Source organism: Lissotriton helveticus, assembly GCF_964261635.1.
Source record: "Lissotriton helveticus chromosome 1_1 unlocalized genomic scaffold, aLisHel1.1 SUPER_1_unloc_55, whole genome shotgun sequence".
In the NCBI taxonomy this organism is placed as follows: Eukaryota; Metazoa; Chordata; class Amphibia; order Caudata; family Salamandridae; genus Lissotriton; species Lissotriton helveticus.
The window spans coordinates 1,367,459-1,389,470 of NW_027611698.1; the positions used below are offsets into that span (position 1 = coordinate 1,367,459).

The following is a 22,012-nucleotide window of genomic DNA, read 5'->3' on the forward strand; positions in this document are numbered from 1 at the left end:
CTGGGTTTGTCTTTAAAATGACGTACACATTAGGAATGGCATTTTGTTTTGCTGGAATAATAACACAAGTTATCTTGTACTCTATGTTGTTGCATGGATTTTTGGCTGCAATGCATTCCATGTTTCATTCAAACATGCTTTCTGCAGGGCACAGACATGATTTGCTGTTGTAGAGAAATAATACTCCTGTGTACTGAGGCAGACTCAGAAATATTGAAAAACGTAATGATTTCTCTTTCAGCATTCATAGTAAAACTTTCAATTTTTGACTCAATCATTTGCCAGAAACATAACTTAGTACCCTTAAAATAGTTGTGATGAGGAACATTCATGTGGGGACTGGCTCGACCAGAGTGCTTGCTGACTTGGAGGAGTATGGAGTTGACCACCTTGCCTGGTCCGGTATGGAACCAAGCCAGCGATGCTTTGCTGCAGGCTCATTTGCCCTGATAGCTGGTCAACAGTTTGAGGAGGAGGAGGTGAAGAGCTGGCTAAGTGTGCCAAGAAGCTGGCATTTCAGTACATCTCTGAGAAGTGAGCTTTGAGTCGATGTAGTGTTCCTCTTATACCACGTGTAATTCACCCTCTCCAAAGCCTCAAGAATTCCTGGGTGTGAAGGACGGCTGATTCTGATTGGGGGCTTGATAGTTTTCCAGAAACTCATGCTCTTGATTGTTCATGTTTGTCAGTAGTTAATGAAACACGTCCAGGTGTTTTATCTCTTCAGTGACACAAGCTGCAATAAAAGTTTCTTTGTCATTGCAAAAAAATAAGAATTGCCAACGAGCCTCTGTCTGTCAAAGAATGGAAGGGCTGGGGAACTGTCAGTCATCTCACTGCTATGCAGAGCAGTGTCATGCTTCATCCTCCGTCAGGCCTCTGATTTTGACCAACATCGCTTAGAACACTGGGACTTTAGAGCCCATCCTTTAATGGGAAAAACAAAACTAGAAGTCCCATAAGCAATATTAGAACATTGGAATGTTGGGAGCTCCATTGTAGACAATGGAGTTCTCCCTGCTACTACGGGCCGGTAAAGGCCCGCAGAGCAACATTCCAATGTTCTACAAAGGCTTCTCGAAGTTCAAGGGGATACATATCCCCTCGAGCTTCGAGAACCCTTTGTTTAATTTGTTAGAACATTCTGCCCTCTAGTGGCAGAATGTTCTAATAGCCTTATAGCCCTTCGTAGCAGGGCTATACCAGCAATTAAAGTCCCGCTGTTTCGTTAAAGTCCCTCGCCTTCGGCTCGGGCCTTTAACGATTCAGCGGGCCTTTAATAGCCGGTATAGCCCGCTACGGCGGGCTATAGTGGTGGAAGGTGTCACGCATGACCTGGGACAACATCCGATTCATCACATCCAGTTCCATTTTTTAAGTATTTGACACAATATTGAATTTATAATCTTTGGTTTTTATGGTCATGAGTCACCAGAATACTAAAAACGTGTCTTTTATTTTGAAGGTCAATTAAGTAATGGTCTCCAGCTTGGAAGCTCTGTTAAATCTTCAGTATTTGTCATTGATCTCACCATGTGGCTGGTTTGGGTCTGTCCCTGCATCGTTCCAGATAACTCGCACAGGTAAGGAGCTTGTAGCAGCAACATAAAACAGTCAAATCACTGTATACTGTTTTCGGAGGTTCAGTCCCAGCGACATTATCTGTAACTGAACGCAGACACCCTAGGAAGCATGTGCTTTTAAGACAAGTTGCGTTCACTCACCTGAAGGTGACATGCTTCATCATTGGTTTATACTCCTCACCAGGCCGGCGCTACAATGCCTGGCGGGCACCACCAGAGGGCACTTTGTCGGAGATCTTTTATTAAGTACGCCGGAGGAGCATAGTAGGACAGAGGATGTTGTGTCAAAAGATGTGAGATTGGTGAAGTCTGAATATAAGATCAACTATCGACCAGTTGCCACAATATAGTTAACCCCTTTGCTGCGGCAGCTATTCCGCCGCAGCGCTAAGTGGGCGGGGGGGGTGTAATAATCCAGGGAACAGGTTGAAATGCAAGTAGTTTTATTCAGCAGCACAGCATCATGTAGTCAGCTACAAGTCCAATAACAACTGACATTGAGATACAGAATGCATCATTAAGAAAGTTCTGAGAACTAGAATACTGTGCAGAAAGGCTCATGCACTTAAAGGGGAAGTAATTAAAGACCAAGAAACTATGCAGGATGTAACACATCTCCCCCTTAAAAACTAGAAATGAAACATATGTACAAAATCATAAAACAATTAGACATATATACAAAATCGTGATAAAATCGTGAACAGTCAAAGCAATGTTTTATACATAGTCTCGTAGAGACATGGGTGTCTTACGAGTGCGGGAATTCTCCTTAATCCTAGAGGCAATAGAGTCAGGAGGAAGTTTAGAACACAAATCTGGTGCAAAACCATGACAATTATGAGAACCAAAATGAGTATTCACATCATGGTTATTTATATCCATTTGGACAGGGCACTTTGCAACTTTGCTTACATTCCAGACCTTTCCATCTTGTGTGATAACAGAGTTATTAAAAACATTTTTGATCTGGATAGGTCTGCCATACTTGCTCATTCCCTTATTGACAAAAGAAGGTTTCAAAATCTTGACCCAATCACCCACAGCCAATCCATGCTCTCTTACTTTCCACCTCTTGTTATACCATTCAGACGATTTCCTTTGTTTACAAGAAATTTTGTCTGCTAAATTCTTAATATCCACAGTATCTTCACCAAAACCCTTACATTTCTCCTTGAACCACCAAGGACAGATGACAGATGCTGGATCCCTGCCCTTTAATAGTTTGAAGGGACTCACTTCAGTGGTAGTGTGGGGAGTTATTCGGTAGTTCCAAAGTTTCTCTCTAAGAGCATTCAACCAGTTACCTTTTTCCTTGATGGAATCAACAACAAAGTTTTTTAATACTCGATTAAAACGCTCAACCTGCCCATTTTCGTGCGGTTCATATAGGGAAGTTCTGACATGTTTGATATTACATGACTGTAAAAATGACTGCATCTCTGACGAGACTAATTGAACTCCGTTATCTGACACCAAAACAGAAGGACAACCCTCTCTGGAAAACACTTCCTGAAAAAACTTAATAATGATCTCAGAAGTAATCTTAGATACGAATTTCACTTCTGGCCATTTGGAATGGTAATCTATAATTACCAGAGCAAAACGAGAGGACTCAGGTAAAATATTGAAAGGACCAGAGATATCAAAAGCAATTTTTTTCCACGGAAATTCAGGCCACGCTACAGATTTAAGAGGAGGAACAAAGACTTTCAACATTTTATCTTTGTCACAACACTCACTGCATTCTCTAACTACACGATCCACAAACCTGTCCAAACCCGGCCACCAAAAGTTCAATCTAATAAGCCGCTTCATTGCAGAAATTCCCGGATGAGTCTTATGTGCTAACTTGAGTATTTGATCCTGAACTCCAACAGGTGGAACACACTTGTCACCTTTAAAAACTAAATTCCCTTCACAAAATAACTCATCAGCAACATTAAAGAATGGCATTATATCTTCTCTGACATTAGCTTTATTGGGCCAACCTTCCAACAAATATTTCCTTAAAGTATTCAGTCTATCATCCTTCTCCTGACACTTGAGCCAAAATTGTTCAGTAATTTCTCGATACTGTGTACCTATAAAGTCTTGCAAACTAGACACAAAATCCACATCTTTACACCCAGATATACCATCAACCACACTAAGACATGGAAGGCGTGATAGGCAATCAGCTGTGACATTTTTCTTTCCTGGTATATATTCTACTGTGAAACTATACTCTTGTAGCCTTGATGTTAAGCGTGCAATTCTCGCTGTAGAGTTCCATCCTCCACCTACTGAAAGAATATGAATAAGGGGCTTGTGGTCAGTTCTTAATATGAACTTGCTTCCCCAAATATAGATCCTATAGTGTTCGATTGCCCACACACATGACAGTAGCTCTCGCATATCTGCGTTCCGTTTCATTCAAGGTCCTGGAAGAGAAAGCAACATTCCACTCTGACACACCATCAGTCTGAGATAATACACACCCCAAACCGTATAAACTCGCATCTGTAGTGATAATACACTCTTTGCCCATCCTAAAAGGTCCTAAAGTAGGTGAATTTACAATATCTCTTTTTATCTCATTAAAAGCCTTCTCTTGCTCTGAGGCCCAAACAAACTCATTCTTCTGCCTTAACAATTTCCTTAAAGGCTCCATTTTAGTGGCAAAGTTAGCAACAAACTTGCTGTAGTACTCGCACATTCCTGAAAAAGATAGAAGTTGTTCCTTAGTACTAGGAGCCGGGGCATTGAGAATGGCCTCAACATTGGATTTTTTTGGAATCAAACCTTTTCCTGAAAGGGTATGCCCCAGATACTCAACAGATTTTTTAAATAGATTGCATTTATGTGCTTTAATAGTAAGACCATGGCTTTGCAATCTGGAACAAACCTCATCAAGATGTGTAGTGTGTTCATCAGTATTTTTAGAAAAGATCAAAATATCATCTTGAAAGCATTTAACAAATGCATCAAGATCCCTGAATATCTGAAACATTACACGCTGGAAAACAGAAGCAGCCGAAGCTAAACCGAATGGCATTCTTCTGTATTGAAATAAACCCAGGGGTGTAATAAAGGCAGTGAATTTCCTGGAATCTTCAGTCAGCTCTATTTGATGGTACGCTGACCTAAGATCTAAAGTAGAAAAAATCTGCGCACCATCAAACAGAGAAACAAGTTCATTAATATTTGGGAGCGGATGGCAGTCTATAACAATATTGGAATTGAGAGCTCTCAAATCAATACAGACTCTCAACTTTTGATCCGATTTGCGTACGAGAACTATGGGTGAAACCCATTCTGAGGACTCTATAGGTTCAATGATGTTCTCTTTTAATAGGTCATCCAACATGTCTTTTAACTCAGGCCTGATATTTAGAGGTACACCTCTTAATTTCTGCTTGACTGGAATGGCTCCATCCTTTAACACTATTTTGTGTGCAAACCCTTTCAATTTCCCCAGTTGATCACAAAACACCTTATTAAATTTATTGCTCCATACCGAAGTGACATCTCCTTCCCCATCACTGATGGTGTTAACCATTTCTCGGTCGCTACAAAGCTCAATGGGATCTTTAGCACGTGGATTCAACTTGATGCCAAGTTCCCATTGATCTTGCCACCCTAAAACATTTATACCTTTGATAGCATTGTATAGTTTGATGTGAGCTAACCTACCCCTGAAAGTTATAGGGACACACAAAAACCCTTCAATAGAAATGTCGCCTCCGTTAAAACTTTCTGCTAGAATATCAGATGGTTGTAATTTGGAAAATTCACATACACCTTGTAACATTTCATTAAAATATTGCTTAGTAATAATGGTCCATGGGGATCCCGAATCTACCATCAATTCAACTTCAATTCCCAAAATGTTAAACATACACTTAGGTGATTTCTTACTAATTGAAACAACAGTACCACTTTGGATGATAGAGACAACATATCCTGTATCCAGTTCTTGTGTTGTGGTTTCAGGAGTATTAATAGAAGAAACTTTGGCAGAAGTGGGAAAATTAGAAAAAGGACGTGGAAACCCCGCTCGCCCCAGTGTATTGAAACGTTTTTCTCTACAGACATTCGCAAAATGACCCATTTTCCCACATATAGTACAGGTTCTATTTAGGGCAGGACAACCTTGGAAAGAGGCAATATGAGATCTGTTTCCACATCTAAAACAAGAAACTGAATTACTGTTATAATCAGGTTTTCTAAATTTGCTACTTGGCGTATTTTTAATCCCCCCATGTGTAGTAGACCAATCTCTTCCCTCATTTTTGGACTTAACAAGACATACTTCTTCTTCAACATTGGTTTTACTAGAACTGGTATTTTGTTTCTCTACAATGTTCATCCATTTTTCGGACATTTCTGTAGACTTAGCAATGGCAATACTCTCCTCCAGGGTAGGATCACCTAAATACCACAACTTATCTTGGACCTTTTTGTTTTTAACATGAACAATAATTTGGTCCCTTATCATCTCATCGGCCATTGTACCGAAATTACAGCGTAAAGTTAATGCTCTCGGGGCAGTGAGAAAATCATCAAACGATTCATTCTGTTCCTGTGCTCTGGTATAAAATTTGAAACGATTAAGGGCTATATTTGCAGTGGGTTTAAATCTTTTCTCTAGTCTGGCAAGTGCTTCAGAGTACACATTAAGATTATCTCCACTTCCAGAAGGTAGTACAATGAGGGGCAAAGTTCTAAAAATGTCTTGCCCTTCTGAGCCCAAACAGTGTAACAGAATACTTTTCTTTCTCTCTGCACCCATCCGCTCTCCATCAATAGCCTTCATGTAATTGAAAAACTCTTCTTTCCATCTTGCCCAAGGCAAGGGAGGATCACCCTTAACTTGTAAAAATTTTGCAGGGGGATCAAATTGCATATTAATTAATTCAATGACAGTAAATTGTGAAATAATACAGTAAAGTTATGAATTGCATGTAAATGTAAATGTAAAAAGGTATTATGAACACAGTCAAAATTAACTGTTGTTGAAGGAAACGTTGTAAATAGAACTTAGCAGAAATTGTCAGTCAGAAGCGTGTTATACACTCTGAATGCCTTGTAATAGATGATGGGTAATAATCTGTGAATTGGCACAAATATACTGATGTAATAATAATTGTCGTTATATTACTGAAAGTTCCTGGATGTAATGTTGATAAAATGTACCTTTGTGCATAGAGAAAACAAAGCGGTTCCACAAAGCAGGAATTTGATGTTTATGAGGCGCTGAGTATTAATATATCAAGCGTTGTGTTTAATTGAAGAAACGCTGATGTAAACCGCTTCTCCGCTGTGAAGAAAACGGAGAAAGTAGCTTCCGTATGAATTCAGCGTTGCTAGGAAACCAAGAATAAACAAAATGGCTGCACGTTGTACGCAGCGTCCGTGCGTATGACGTTGCATGTGCTGCGTGTGACAGCGATTGGATCTGCAGATGGAACGCAGCACGTCGGTGACAAGCTGGTAACAGGAAGACGCAGAGTCGTCACAACGCGGCACAGACGTCACGGAGCTTGCTTAGCAACGGTATCCGAGCAGTGAGTTGGAACTTCAGTATGAAGTATGTTCCGCGGCTGGGCAGCAGGCAGCAAGCTGGAATCTTCAGCGAGACTTGTGCGTTGGTAGATTTGAAGGATGCACAAGTCAAATGAGATGTAACTCATGTAAAGCAAAACGTAGATTTTCTTAGAAGGTGGGAAAATAAAGGCAAAATTCCAAGGAAATATAAAAGAACGATTGTGAAGAATATTAAGCGAATATTTCTTCAGGAAAGGCAAAAATCCTTAAAAATCCATAAAAAGGTCAAAATTGAAGTAAAATAGGGTTCACTCCGCTCCTGTGCTGTAGATGGCTGGAGTCCTCGTCGCCAAATTTTGTAATAATCCAGGGAACAGGTTGAAATGCAAGTAGTTTTATTCAGCAGCACAGCATCATGTAGTCAGCTACAAGTCCAATAACAACTGACATTGAGATACAGAATGCATCATTAAGAAAGTTCTGAGAACTAGAATACTGTGCAGAAAGGCTCATGCACTTAAAGGGGAAGTAATTAAAGACCAAGAAACTATGCAGGATGTAACAGGGGGCCTCTCAGCGCCCACACACTGGTGACGGAAGCGCTCCGTCACCAGCCTCGGGTGAGCTGTGCTGATGACGGAGCGGTTCCGTCATGGCCCCGCCCGCTCAATAGAACGCTCCGCGCAGGCGCGAAATAAGCGCCGCGCAGGCGCGTCCGGCGGGCCATGACGGAACCGCTCCATCATCAGCACAGCGACACCGTGGCTGATGACGGAGCGGTTCCGTCATCAGCATCGATGCGGTTAATGTGATCTTCCTGGTCCATGTTGAGATTAAAAACGGTGGCAGAGAAATTGAGGAACTAATGGCCCCTATCACTGTGTGAAAGTGTCAATCACCTATGGACCTGCTGGTAAGCTGGGGTCTATACTTCAGGTCAACGTTTTTCATGCCTTGTGTAGTCATGGAGCAATCTGTTGGCATTTCATCAGGACCAAATATGGGAAAATGGGTAAATGTGACCTAATCTTCTCCACAGCGTGAGGAGCTCTGTAACTCAAAGCCCTGCACCGTGCATAGGTGATAAGGTGCCTATTAACTTCTTACTACCACAGGTGAGCGCTGCCTAACAGAGTGCACTAGATTCGATAACCCTCCTAAAATTCAGGACATATTGACTTATCCAATAGCGAGGACGCCGCATCAGACGGCACCTGGTTTGAAAAGCACATGCTTCCTAGGGTGCCAGCGTTCAGTTAGAGATAATGTCTGTGGGACTGAGCCTCCAGAACAGTATTCTGTGAGTTGATTTATATGAAGAATGTGTATTCTGGACTGCCATTTTCCTCATCATCTCTTATGATATGTAAAATAAAACACAACACACCTGGAGGCGAAGACATCTATCATACATTTAATGCAAAAATAGCAAAAGGCCAAGCAAACTAAGAAGTGACAATTGTCTTTGCAATGGACGACAGCATCCACCCTAAAGCAAGTTGGACTATATAATGCTAGTCGGTGAGGTGCAGATAAAAGATACACAGACAAGCTGCAGAATTCACTGTTTCTGGAAATAACACTTCCGTTTGTCAATATTCAATTTACTACAAGATGCATGAAAGTGTGCAGATGGACATCACTAAATAAAATGGTTCTGCGCCCTAATAGAATCATATAACTTTGCAGGCATATTAAGGCAAACAGACACCTCAAATTAATATAAGAATATTGTAATTTGGTAATGTAATATATCAATGCAGGTTGTGGCATTGATGTGTATGATGGGTAAACAATTATCGGTATTAAAGAAACCAGTATATCCAGTTATGTTTTCTCAATTCCTTCTTCCTAGAGGCCACCACTGCTGCTATCCAGCTGTGTTCAGCAGTGCCTCCTGTGACCTGGAATCCTGTATTTAATCAATACCAAATGTTGTCAATGCTTCGAGCCAACTCCGGTCACTGGTGCCACTCGCACCCCACCACCCTTTGGCCTGTTATTCTTTTAGCTAGCTCCAGTCAGTAGTGGCCCCTTGGACCTGTATGTAAGCCTACTAGCCAGCTCCTGTTAGTATTGGCCCCTAGGACCTGTTATCATTATAGCCAATTTGAGTAATTAGTAGCACCTTGGGACTAGTGATCATACTAACCAGCTTCAGTCAGTATTGGCTCCCTGAGACCTAGTATCCTGCTAAGTAACTCCAGTCAGTAGTGACCCCTGTACCTTAAATCCTGCAAATATTCATAACCGGAGGTTAACTCAACTGCCAACCAGTTTCAGTCAATATTGACATGTATTGTTACCCTGCTTGTAATAAATAACAGAGGCCAACGTTGTTGCTAGCCAGCTCCAGTCACCAGTGCCCGTCACATATTATCCTCAATAGGATCAATGCCCAAGGCCTGTGCAGCTGCTAACCTGCCCTAGTCAGTAGTGACCTCCCAGACCTGTTATTCTGCATATAATCAGCAAGGCTTAGGCCCTAATAGCACTCACCCCACATCCTTATGGTATATTAGCAATGTAATTTGTTTACATCATACAGTAGGTACCGCACTATTTCACACAATCCCCAAAACAAAGAAAATCAAAATTAGCCTAACCGTTCAGCACTCCACCTTGTCAAAAATGACCAAATCACACCAAGCACTAAAGTCTGCCACATCACATGGCACACTCAGCCACAACGTGACAAGATACCACGGCAGGGATTTGGGGCCATTAATCCTCAGGCATATGCTGTAGATGCACATGCTTTGCATACTCCTGCCATCTTGTGTTGGGTCCGGATGTTTGCAAGTTGTTTAATTATTACCCCTAGATTTATATTCCGGGGTAAAAATTACCTGCACCACTCCTTCTTTTTGATCTGGGTTATTTTATTTTATTTGTTGCAGGCTATTTTCACCTTGAGCATGCTCAATTAACCTTCCATTATGATTACTAACAGTTTGAGACAATGATTGTCGATGTTTATGGAACTGCTTCGTTTCGGTTTCCAGATCTTGTGGTAATTTAATATCCTTCCAGGTTTTTAACAAATCTCTATTCGTTTCATCCCCTCTGATACTCTCCCTCTTTGCTCTATTTGTTTCCAATTGTGATGGCTTTTTTCCACTTGCAGCATTTCTAAGGACTGAATTTTCCCATTCTCTATCATTTTTATATTAGCAGCTTGATTGTTTAGGCAATTATTTTTCATAACTGCTTGTACCTCCGATAGATCCTTATTAAATAGAGGGTAAAAGGGTTTTGTTGGAGATATTTGTTTACCCTCACCTTCACAATATGATATTTGGTCATGATTGTTTCCAGTGTTCAATATCACTATACCTGATGCATTTGTATTTTTTATACTTTTAGAAGCTTTATTTCTTGCTTTCCGTTGTTTTTTCCTCTATCTTTTTGATAGATGATCCCTCATATCCATTGTTGATGAAAATCAACATTGGATATGGCAAAATTACTTATGGAATTGACCAAAAGTAATTTTGCCATTGTATTTCAACATCTTTATCATAAGACCATAGCATATTCATGTTATAATCACCGGTAATAATAATCTCAGGTTGGATGTCATTGTCCAGTTGCTGCAATATCATAATTATCAAATTGGTCGCCATTGTTCTTCGTAATTATATACGTTGATTACTACAAGAGATTTAATTATATTTTGTTCTTTGTATCATATTTTGACAATTAGATAATCCTTTTGACTTGGGACGTCCATTTCACTTTCCATATTTAGCTCAGTTGATATAAAAATAGCCAAACCCCCACAAGGTCTGCCATAGTTACTTGTTCTCTTAGCTAATGAGTAATAACACTATACCCTTCCAATCTAAAAGGAACTAAAGCCCAAGTCTCTTGTAAACAAATGATTTGAAAACAGCACAAAGTAGCTAGTTGGTTATTCTGAATCTTTGCTTGAACCCCATTTATATTCCACGAACATAATCTGAGCCTTTCATTCATAATTGTTGGCCCCCTTAAAGGAACTTCAGATTGTAGATGTCAATCCTGCCTGACATTATGGAGGGCTGCTGTTAGCCAACCTAATTTGACAGTGTCAAATAATAGTCTCCTATTTTTTCCTCTAATGATTTTAAAAGATGCCCGTTGGTCATATCTAGGGTTTTTTTTAATATTGAGTATTTCTTATTATTCTCGGTTCTCATTTGGTTATGATTTTTTAATTTTGTTGAAACAAAAGGACGTTGCAGGGGAGTTGTTATTTTTATTCCCAAGTCCTGAAAGCGATTATGTTCTTGCATAATAAGGCTGGCGGCAGTAGAAGATGTCCAAATTACTAATATCGATTCGCGATTATTCTTGATTGTGAGGAATTCAATTGATTCTATGTCGGTACATTTAATTTCCTTTAATGAGGGTACTGCATTACACAATTTTAATATGTTCCCACGAGTCAAGATATCATTATTACCCCTAGATTTATATTCCATCGCAAAAATTACCTGCACCACTCCTTTTTGATCTGGGTTATTTAATTTAATTTGTTCCAGGCTATTTTCACCTTGAGCATGCTCAATTAACCTTCCATTATGATTACTAACAGTTTGAGACCATGATTGTCGATGTTTATGTAACTGCTTCGTTTCGGTTCCCAGATCTTGTGGTAATTTAATATCCTTCCAGGTTTTTAACAAATCTCTATTTGTTTCATCCCCTCTGATACTCTCCCTCTTTGCTCTTTTTGTTTCCAATTGTTATGGCTTATTCTCCACCTGTTTATTACATTCCTCCACTTGCAGCTTTTCTAAGGACTGAATGTTCCCATTCTCTATCATTTTTATACTATCAGCTTACTTGTTTAGGCATTTATTTTTCATAACTGCTTGTACCTCCGATAGATCCTTATTAAATAGAGGGTAGAAGGGTTTTGTTGGAGACATTTGTTTACCCTTACCTTCACAATATGATATTTAGTCATGGTTGTTTCCAGTGTTCAATCTCACTATATCTGATGCATTAGTTTTTTTAAATACTTTTAGAAGCTTTATTTCTTGCTTTCTGTTGTTTTTTCCTCTGTCTTTTTGATAGATGAACTTCCGGAGCCGCGTCTGTCATTGTTGATTGTGTCGAGCATAGGTTTATCACTTCTTGATCTTTTGTTTTATCATCTTTTTTTTATTTAACAACAACTTGTTTTTAAATTTTATTGTATCTTTAGAGGGGCAGTCGGTCTTGATGGGTTGAATTCCCGCATCAGGAAAATTCCCTTTTACATCGTCAATTATTGTTTTTAAAATATCCGGAATGGTATCCAGTTTAATTAGTGGGGCACAACTACACTCTGCATACGTAGATATTGGCTGAGATTGTGCCCTTACTATTAGATTATTTTGTGGTGTTATCTTCTGCTCAGTTCCGGCAACAGAGGATGCCGTAGTGCTCAAGAGATCTATTTGGACCTCCTTTTTGTTGGACTGATATGTTAAAGCTTCCAGAGTTAATTGCGAGGTTTTGAAGAATAAATCCCAAATTGCTCCCGCGTTCCCACTTCCTGGTACCTAAGTACCTTGGCTATGGTGTTTCCCATTTATGAATGATAGGTCCTTATACTCCTCTTTTAGCGGTCCTTGAAAATCATGTTCCTCGTCATGAATGAATTATGGACTACTATTCAAACCATCTTTTTGATACGGAGTACTCCAACGCTGCAGAGTTTCTGGGTTGCTGGTGTATTCATCCTTATTAATTTGAGATCCGTTATTTTGATTACATTTCGGCTGGTGCTGTTTTTGAACTGAATTTATTTTAGACAGAGTAAGATCCGATTTCAGTGGGGTATTTGCTTCCCTTATGATTTTCACCCCACTATTTAGTTCATTTGGAGCTTCTTGGTCTGATTGATTTATTTGGCCCAAATTAGATGGTTCCCCTATACCGTTAGCTTTTCTGATTTTTACTTGCACTTCTATTGGTATTGGCTGCCTAAGTTGGTAGTAATTGCTGAGTATCTCCCATTGTTAGATTTGTGCATTTTGGGTCCTTTTGTTGTGAACGACCAGTAAGTGGAATAGTTAACATCTCTATGTCCGTTATTTGACCCCAATGGTTGACTTGGTCCTTAGTTCAATTTGACATTCGTTCGACTTCAGCTTTAGACTCAGGGTGGCCTGGTTCACTTACTCCTTGCTTAGGGGATATAATATTTGTTCTACTCAGTGGTTTAATTGGAGTTTGAAGATCACATGAGTTAGTTAGCAATGTTAGCATAGCACCAGTTGGATCTTTCATAAAGTCAAACTTTGACAGCGCAGCGACTTTCCCAGTTTCCCAAATGTATGGACCTTAGATGATTTAAAGGAGTGTATGTCACCTGCCTGTTCTATTTTAAACGTATCTAATATTGGTGTTTGTTGTATTTTTCTTTTCCTTTTGATAGGAGGGAAAGGTGGCTGCTCCTTTCCTGAGCTCATAATACACCCTTCAAGGTGAAGAAGTCTTGCTTCTGTCAGAGAATCAAACGGGCCAGTGACAAGACCATAGGACAAAAACACCACCAAACACCTCCAAGGGAAAACACCCAAAAATCACACCTCCGTACAGAATCTGCCGGTACTGCTGGTTACTTAATTAATTAATTAATTAACCGATTGATTAACATCCGGGCACCGGGTAGGGCTGTAGTCTAGGCATGCGGAGTAATTCAGGGGCCGAGGGGTGCTTCAAGAGGGTCTAAGTCTATTGTCACTTTCCTCTTTCTATAATTTCTCAGATTTTGTATTACAGACTTATTACAGACTCCAATGGCTCAGCGACTTAGGGACCGATCAATCTTAGCTACTCGCCACACGCCACACACCTCTTGCCACTTGTCACTCACCACTCACTGTTCATTGCTTGTTCGTTGCTATTCATCTCTGACAAGAGTACAAGGGAGAATGCTGGCAATCGTTCAGGAGCAAGAGCGGGATCCAGAGCCAGTCCACCTACAGACGGCAGATGTAGGCACTTCCCTCCACTCCTCTACTCAGCACTGGTCTGCTCAATGATTGATGTATACGTAAAATCAGGCGGCAGTTCTCTGAGTTCTGAGGAATGATTTAAGCGTGCGATATCGGACCATAGATGTGTCCATTCCTCATCGGAAATAGGACGGTGAATTAAGTCTTCCCACATAGAAATTTACCGGGGGCGTGTGGAAAGCAACAATACTCTGGACCATAGTTGAGGGATAGGTCTAGGCATAGTCCTCGCAGCACACAATAGATTTGCGTGCGGCAGAGGCCAAAACTCAAAAGTTTTAAGGAGGAAGCTATAGATAAATGAGATCACCCCTTTCATGTTAGCAGTCTTGGTGAGAAAGGCCTCAAATTTTGTGAGAGGTCGAGTAGCAGCCTCCCGTATCTGAGGTGTGAGGGCCATGTGCATCAATTGGATATACTGATATCTTTCCGTGTTCTTCAATTCAAAGTCCCTTTGACATTGATCAAAAGTAAGGGGATCAAAATTGTGGAACACATGTATTAGAGCTAAGCAGCCTCCCCTTCTCCAGGCATCAAAGGGTCCCTCATGTTGGGCCGGGGGGAAAGCTGGATTGAAATGGATTGGAGTGAATGGGGATGGAAAAGAAGTCCACCTGTCGTCGCCCGAAATTGAGTCCCATACTTTAAGAGTGGTGCGTGTGGGGCAGCTAAGGTCACCCTGGCAGCCGCCTGGAAGAGAAGGGAGGCTCCAGCTATATCCCTATGGCACTCTCGTCTTTGGAGACTGCTTAGCTTGGCTGATATTTTCAGGGATAATGATAAGAATTTTGAATTTAAATGGGGCCCCCTTGTCTCCTTCCTCTCCCAGGGCCGTCCGTCTGCACTGTGCCCCTCCACCATCAGAGCCCGCCATCTCTTCCTGTTTTGATCACAATCCCAGTGTCGACCAACCTCTCGTTAGTATGAACACGCCGCCACCATGGGTGGGGTAAGAAGTGTTTATTTTTTTTTATTTTTTTTTACATTTTCAAAAACCTTTATTGTGTCAAGACAGTTTCATACAGGCAGTAAAATCGTACAGCTAATCAATTGATTTTAGCATTGGTGACATAAAGCCCAATAAGCAGAGTACAGTGCATAGGTACATGTCATGATTATTTAGAAACTACTTCAGTTACAATAAAGGCTAGCCAGTGGTATCATCACACATCAGCTATACGTGTGTAACTGTCATGCCGTGCTATTGCATGCAAGCCCTTTCGTGTACATGTGTAGTTAGGGGCTGACCTCTGGGGAGGGGATCTGTAAAGGAGGTTCACATATGTTCCCACGGAATTCGTTCCATTTACCCCATATTCTGGTCCATTTCTTGGGACAGCCCCTGTGATTGTAAACCGCCCTCTCAGCCACCATCGCAATATCCATGTCTCGTTCCCATTGTGTACGTGTAGGTGTTATCGCGGAGCCCCAGTATTTTGCTATGTTTCGCTTCGCGATTGTCGCCCCCAATGTAGCCCAGTTCTGTAAGGCTAGGTTTAAGTCAGTGGGCTACCAGATATTGAGGAGGCAACACCTGGGATCACAGGGAACTTCTGTCGCAGGGATTCCGTGCTCAGACAGAACTGTGCATAGAGGCTTGGAACCTCAGTGAATTAGGATGTCCCAAAACTCACCTTAGTACCCAAAAATCTCCTACCAGACTAGCTACAGTGTCTCATTGGTCATCATAAACTCCCAATGCTTAAACAAACCAGAACATAAACTTAGTACACCTCAGGTAACGTGGAACACATGAACACTCTTTCGTTATACAATCATTTCAATCCAGAACAAGGAGTAAAAGAGGACACGTGCATATTTGAAATGTTTATTCACTAATGCAGTGCTCTCAAGCGCAGTATCTTAGCTAATACAAGCAAACATATTATAAGAAACAAAGTAATCAGCATAGTCACTAGTCCAAATAACACAAACGGTGCAAGCATAGTATTATGCTAAAATGAATAGGGTTTAACAAAACCTAATTCTCACCCTCCCTAGCTAGTATATTATATTATATCTAAGAAGGTCTCTTGTGGGCTTTAGCAGAGCGGCCCCATACCTCAAGATCCAAGTGGTAAGGGATCACATCATCAGCAACCAGCTCTCTGCATGCGAAGCACCATCAAGTGTGTGTTATGCTCTTGTGCAAAGCAATATAAAACGCGCCTAAAGCCAGAACTTGGCTGCAGCTGCATGTATGTTATGTCTAGGGATGTGCGAAGATCAGTGCTCATAACAACTACTGTGTTGAGATATCCTTGAAGGTTTCAGCACTCACTGTACAGACACAGCTCTCCAAGCAAGGCTGATATCAGTGTAACAAAATATTATTCTCGTATGAACCGAATTTTTTTTACTAGGCTCAAAGCTGAAGCAGCAGATGTGTGTCGTGTGCAAAAAGCAGCAGAAAGGAAAAATGGCGTTTAAACTCACAAAAAGCTCATGCTAACTTAACACAGTAATCAGGCTACATCAATCGATATATCACTTCTGCTCCTCCCACCTCTGAAATTATCGCTAATACTCTTGACCAATAGCGGTTTATGATAGGGCATTCCCATATTATATGGTAAAATGTTCCAATACCTCCACACCCTCTGAGGCAAAGGTGATCTGGTGTGTGTCCCAGTTTAAATATCGTGGTGCGAGGATAATATGTTCGGTGTAATATTTTCAGTTGAATGAGTTTAAGTCGGGATGGGATCGCTGCCTCTCGGGCTGATGCTAAGGCGTCCATCCAATCAGATTCCTCGATATCTCCCAATTCAGTCTCCCATTTTCCCTTTAGTGCTATCAGGGGGTCTGGTTGATTATTGATCACTTTCTTGTATGTGTAGGAGGTTGCCTTTTTTTCCATGTAGTCCGTGAGGAGCCTATCCTCCAGAGGGGAGGATTCCACCAATTTGGTCTCTGGGGGAATTGCACTTTGTAATTCGTGTCGTATCTGTATTTAACGGAATCGTTCCGAGTCTGCCATCTTATACCTCGCTTGCAAGTTTTCAAATGATATTATCTCTCCTTTCGCCCATAGGTCGCCTATTTTAGAGATACCAATTAGGTCCCATTCTTTGAATCCCTTTGTGTTCGCCAGTATGCCCAGTTTTCCCGTGTCCCAGAGGGAAGTGGCTTGTGTCAACACTCCCTCCCATCCCAAGGCCCTCTGTGCGGCGTGCCATATTTTAATCATGTTTGCCGTTGGTCCTGTAAGTCCTTCCTGTTTTCCGTAGGTGTAAAGCGCCCTCATCATTCGGTCTGCCGGCAGGAGGCTCCGGTCCAACCTGTATGCTGGTTCGTCCTGTGGGACGTGCAACCATTGATTTATTGTCATCAGTTGTGATGCCCAGTAGTAGAGTTTAACATTCGGTAGAGCAATACCACTGTCATACCAACTCCGGACCAGTTTGTGTTGTGCTATCCGGGGGGGTTTACCGTCCCACAATAGGGTTGTTACTTCTGCTTCAATGGATTTGAAATACTTAGGGGGGACAGGAAATGGGGTATTTTGTAGGGCATATAGGAATCTCGGAAGGGCTAGCATATTAAATAGTGCAGCTTTACCCAGGAACCTCAGCGGGAGGGATCTCCAGTGTTTTACGTCCGCTCGGAGTCGTTCCAGGGGCCTCATTAAATTTTCTTCCATGAATATGGACTCTGATGGGGTGACATATATTCCTAATTACTTGAAATCTCTGGTCACGATCTGCAGTTCGCATCCCGCCGGGATTTTGGGTGTAGGCCCGTGCAATACATAGAGTAGCGATTTCGTCCAGTTAATAGTGTAGCCGGATACTTTCCCGTATGCAGTGAAAATGTCTAGTAGGAACACTAATGATCTCGCCGGGGATGTTAAATATAGGAGCACGTCGTCCGCATATAGCGAGATACGATCCTCCCAGTCCTCCTCCCATCTCATTCCATGAATGGAGACGTCCTGCCTGATCCATGCAGCGAGCGGTACCAGCACTAGGGCGAATAGCAGCTGCGACAGCGGACATCCCTGCCTGGTACCCCTTCCTAGTTGGAATTCTCTTGATATTCTTCCGTTTGCTACTACTTGCGCGAGGGGTTCCGTTTATAAAAGTTGTATCCATGCACAGAATTTCGGGCCAAGTCCCAACTTCCGAAGTACCACAAAGAGGAACGGCCATTCCACTAAATCGAAGGCCATAGTGGCGGCCAAGGAAAGGATGGCTGCATCTTTCTGTATCTCTGGTGTACGGGCCATAACGTCATGCACCCTCCGTAGATTAAGGGAGGTGTTACGTCCCGGCATGAACCCTGATTGGTCCGGGTGAACCAAGTCCTTGAGGTGTGGCTGTAGTCGGAGTGCCAACGCTTTGGCCAGTATTTTGGCTTCCGCATTCATTAGCGATATTGGGTGGTAAGAGGCTGCCAAATGCGCAGGTTTGCCCGGTTTGTACAATGCCACAATTGTGGCTATTCCCTTATCCCGTGGCAGCCTGCCATCCTCCAGGCAGTCATTGTACATGTTAAGTAAGTGAGGTGTGATCAGACCCGCCACTTTTTTGTACAGCTCTACTGGTAGCCCGTTTGGACCCATTGCTTTCCCTGTGTTGAGTGCCGCCAGTGCCCGCCCCAATACTTCCGACGAGAGGTCAGCATCTAGGTCTTCCCTGGCTTCCGGGGAAAGCGTAGGCATCCTAATGTCTTGCAAGAAATGTGTATTGTCCTCTATTGTGGTTACCGCCTGCGGTGTGTATATTGATTCAAAATGCGCAGCTAACTGTTCGACAATACGTTCGGGGTCTGTTATGAGAGTACCGCCCTTTAGACAAATTTGTGCTATCCATCTACTTGCTTTTTCGCGTTTTTCTATCCATGCCAGCATTTTCCCTGTTTTGTCTCCCAATTCGTAAATTCTGTGGAAGGTATCGGTACTTTTGGCCTTTGCTGTTTCCCATGCATAAGTCTTAAATTCTTGGCTAGCCAGTGCCACAGCGTGTGCCGTAACCTCAGTGGGGTCTGTGGCGTGAGCTTTCTCCGCTTGCTGGGTGGCCTCCTCTAGTTCTTCTATGGTCACTCTTTGTGAGCGTTTGTGTCTCGTGATCGTCGAGATGGCCTGCCCTCTAATAACGGTTTTATATGCCTCCCATAGTGTGCTGGGGGATTGAACTGACTGAACATTTTCTGCAAAGTATTGTGTAGTGGATTTAACTAGGTCCCTTGCAATCTTGGCATTTTTTAGGAACCCAGGATAAAGCGGATAGATCCTCCGTCTGCCAGGGATATGGGCAGTGCATATGAGTTGGACTGGAGAGTGATCTGATATGCCCCTCGGTAGATGCTCTACCTGTTTCACTTTCTCAGGCGTAATACCCAGTGTCAATATATAATCTATTCGGGAGAGACTCATGTGTGCCCCGGAGAGAAATGTGTATTGACGCTCTGTTGGGTGCTTAAGTCGCCAAATGTTAGTCACTCCCATTGCGTGTATGAAATCTTGCAGGGCTTGATTGGAGCGGCTTGCTTCCCTGGACAGGTGGCGGTCGATGGTCGGATCCATTACTGTATTAAAGTCTCAACCCATGATCAGTTCTCCCTCTGGAAGGTCCAGCAGGAGCCTCCCAAGGTCCTGAAATGCTTGCCTGTGAAGTGTAGGGGGAACATAAATGGAGAGCACGTGATACAACCTACCTTCCCACTGCCCAGTTAGTACCGCAAATCGTCCCTGTGCATCAGTCCAAGTGTTCTTAATCATGAATGTGGAGCTCTTATGGACCAGGATTCCCACCCATCTAGAGCCACATGTGAACTCCGTGTGAGCTGCCATTTTAAAGCCCCATCTATCTAGTTCCTTGCATGTTGTTCCTGTCAAATGTGTTTCCTGGAGTAGAACAATTGAGGGCCCCTTGCGCTTCAGGTACGGTAGGACCAGCCCTCGTTTAATCTTATGACCCAACCCATTCACGTTCCATGAAATTATGGACAAGGGGGGGCCCGGCTGAACTGGTAACTGAGTGTTCGTCTCCCGCCCCTCATGTGGTGTCACGTCGTGCTTGATATGTATATCCTATGGTCAGTGACTACTGTTGATACCTGCTGTACATGACCTGCTCCGTGTGCGCATAGATTGTATAGTTGACACGTAAACTTGTTCCTTGAAATAACGTAACATATTAAACGTAAACATTGTAACAGTTGCTTTAAGAATCCTTGGCCCCTAATCCCAAACCCTGCCCTCCCCCCCATCGGATCTGTGACTGTCCCCATCTCCAATTGCTCATTATGGCCCCCGATAAACAATTGTAGTCCCTGAAGAAAGTGTTCATTGTTCACCAGAGACCAAAACAAACCGAAACTTATCGCTATCAAAATCCCAACCCCCCCCACCCTGCCTCCCTGTCCGGCGGATACAGAACCATCCACCACCCCCAACTGAGCAGAGTGCTTACTTCCCAGAACAAAATGTAGTGTTCGTGAGGGTGAGACTACCGTGACTGTTATAGCCTCCTTCCCACCCATCAATGTCCATGCAGCGCTACCAACATCACGGTAGGTCCTACCTGTAGGAGTCTTCATAACTTGCCTGTGTATCACGTCCTTAATCGACCCATTGTAAGGAAGGTCAATGTAACAGTACCCACCACCCTGCGCTCCCCACCCAATCTCGGGCCGTGTCCATATCATAGTCTCCTACTGCTGTGTTGTGAAGCGTGGCAGCCTGTGAGGTCCTTAATCCTTAAAAAGCCAAGTCATAGCGTCGCTTCAGTGATGCAGTTTGTTGTGGGCTTCTGTCTTTTCCATTATCGGTTATTTTGTCTTTCTTCCCAGTTCCTGGGTTTCCCTGTCTGCCGCCAGCCCTCCAAACAGTCTTGCGCATCTTTGGGCGATTCAAAAAAACAAGTTTTTCCCTCCGCTTCAACATGCAGCTTCGCTGGGAAGAGCATTGAGTATTTGAGTTCTCTAGAACGGAGTTCCCTTTTCACTTCGGTGAAATTTCGTCGTTGTTGTGCCGCCGCTGCCGTGTAGTCTGGATAGAAGGTGACCTCTGCGTTTTCAATTTTGACTGGTGGAGCCATTCGAGCTGTCTGCAGGATGGCATCGCGGTCGTGAAAGTTGAAGATCCTCGCTAAGATTGGATGCGGTGGTGCCCCTGGTTTTGGTTTCCCCCCTGACACCCGGTTGGCACGTTCTACTGAGAAATAATTTGACAGGCCCTTCAGTTGCAGCTTAGTTTGGATCAAATCTTCTACGAATAGGTCCTGTTGTTTCCGGTACACCGACCAGGCTTACGTTGTTGCACCGTGAGCGGCCTTCCTGTTCTTCAAGTTTCGCCTTTAATAGCAGATTGTCATCTTCCAGTTTCTGTACTTTGTGTTTCAAGGCCGCCGTGTCGTCAGTTAGCCCCGATGTAGCTTTTTCCACCTCATTCAATTGGTCTGACAACTTGGAAAAGTCCGCCCTTATCAGGGAGATATCGGTGGAGATAGTGCCCATTGAAGTTTGCATTGTGTGCAATGCCGCCATAACGTCTTTCAGGGTGACCTGTTCGGCGTCACCAGGCGGGTTGGTCGTCTGGGATGATGTGCGTGGTGCTTCGTTCGGTTGACCATTCTGGGGTTCTTTTACATAGGCATATTTTTCCAAGTGCGGAGGTTGTTGCACCTGCCCGTCATGGTACTTGATCGCAGTGGACACGCACCCAAAAATTCGTGAGGACAGGAGAAGAGCCCCGTTTGCCAACTGTTCCTCAATGTGTTGTACAGTGTGTTCCTTGGTGACTCCGGGAACGCGTGTGGGCCTGTGTTGCGCTGGGCTGGTCCGCTGTGTAGAACCAGCGGCCTGTGGTACCTCCAGCTCCTGTCTTTCAGCTGTGGAACTGCTCCCTATAGCCCTGTTAAGCTCGTGAGACAGCGCCGGGTGTCTTCGCACAGTGCTATCTAG

General features: G+C 42.9%; 1 protein-coding gene across 3 annotated transcripts in view; it reads left to right on the forward strand.

Annotated features, from left to right (window-relative positions):
* LOC144806245 (uncharacterized) overlaps window positions 1-22,012 on the forward strand; it is a 183,123-nt gene that overhangs the window by 16,864 nt on the left and 144,247 nt on the right. For all 3 annotated transcript variants that reach the window (XM_078672642.1, XM_078672643.1, XM_078672645.1), the window contains exon 2: window positions 1,466-1,583. In XM_078672642.1, coding sequence (XP_078528768.1) covers window positions 1,478-1,583 — 106 coding nt within the window. In that variant the 5' untranslated portion in view covers window positions 1,466-1,477. The remainder of the gene's footprint in view (window positions 1-1,465; window positions 1,584-22,012) is intronic.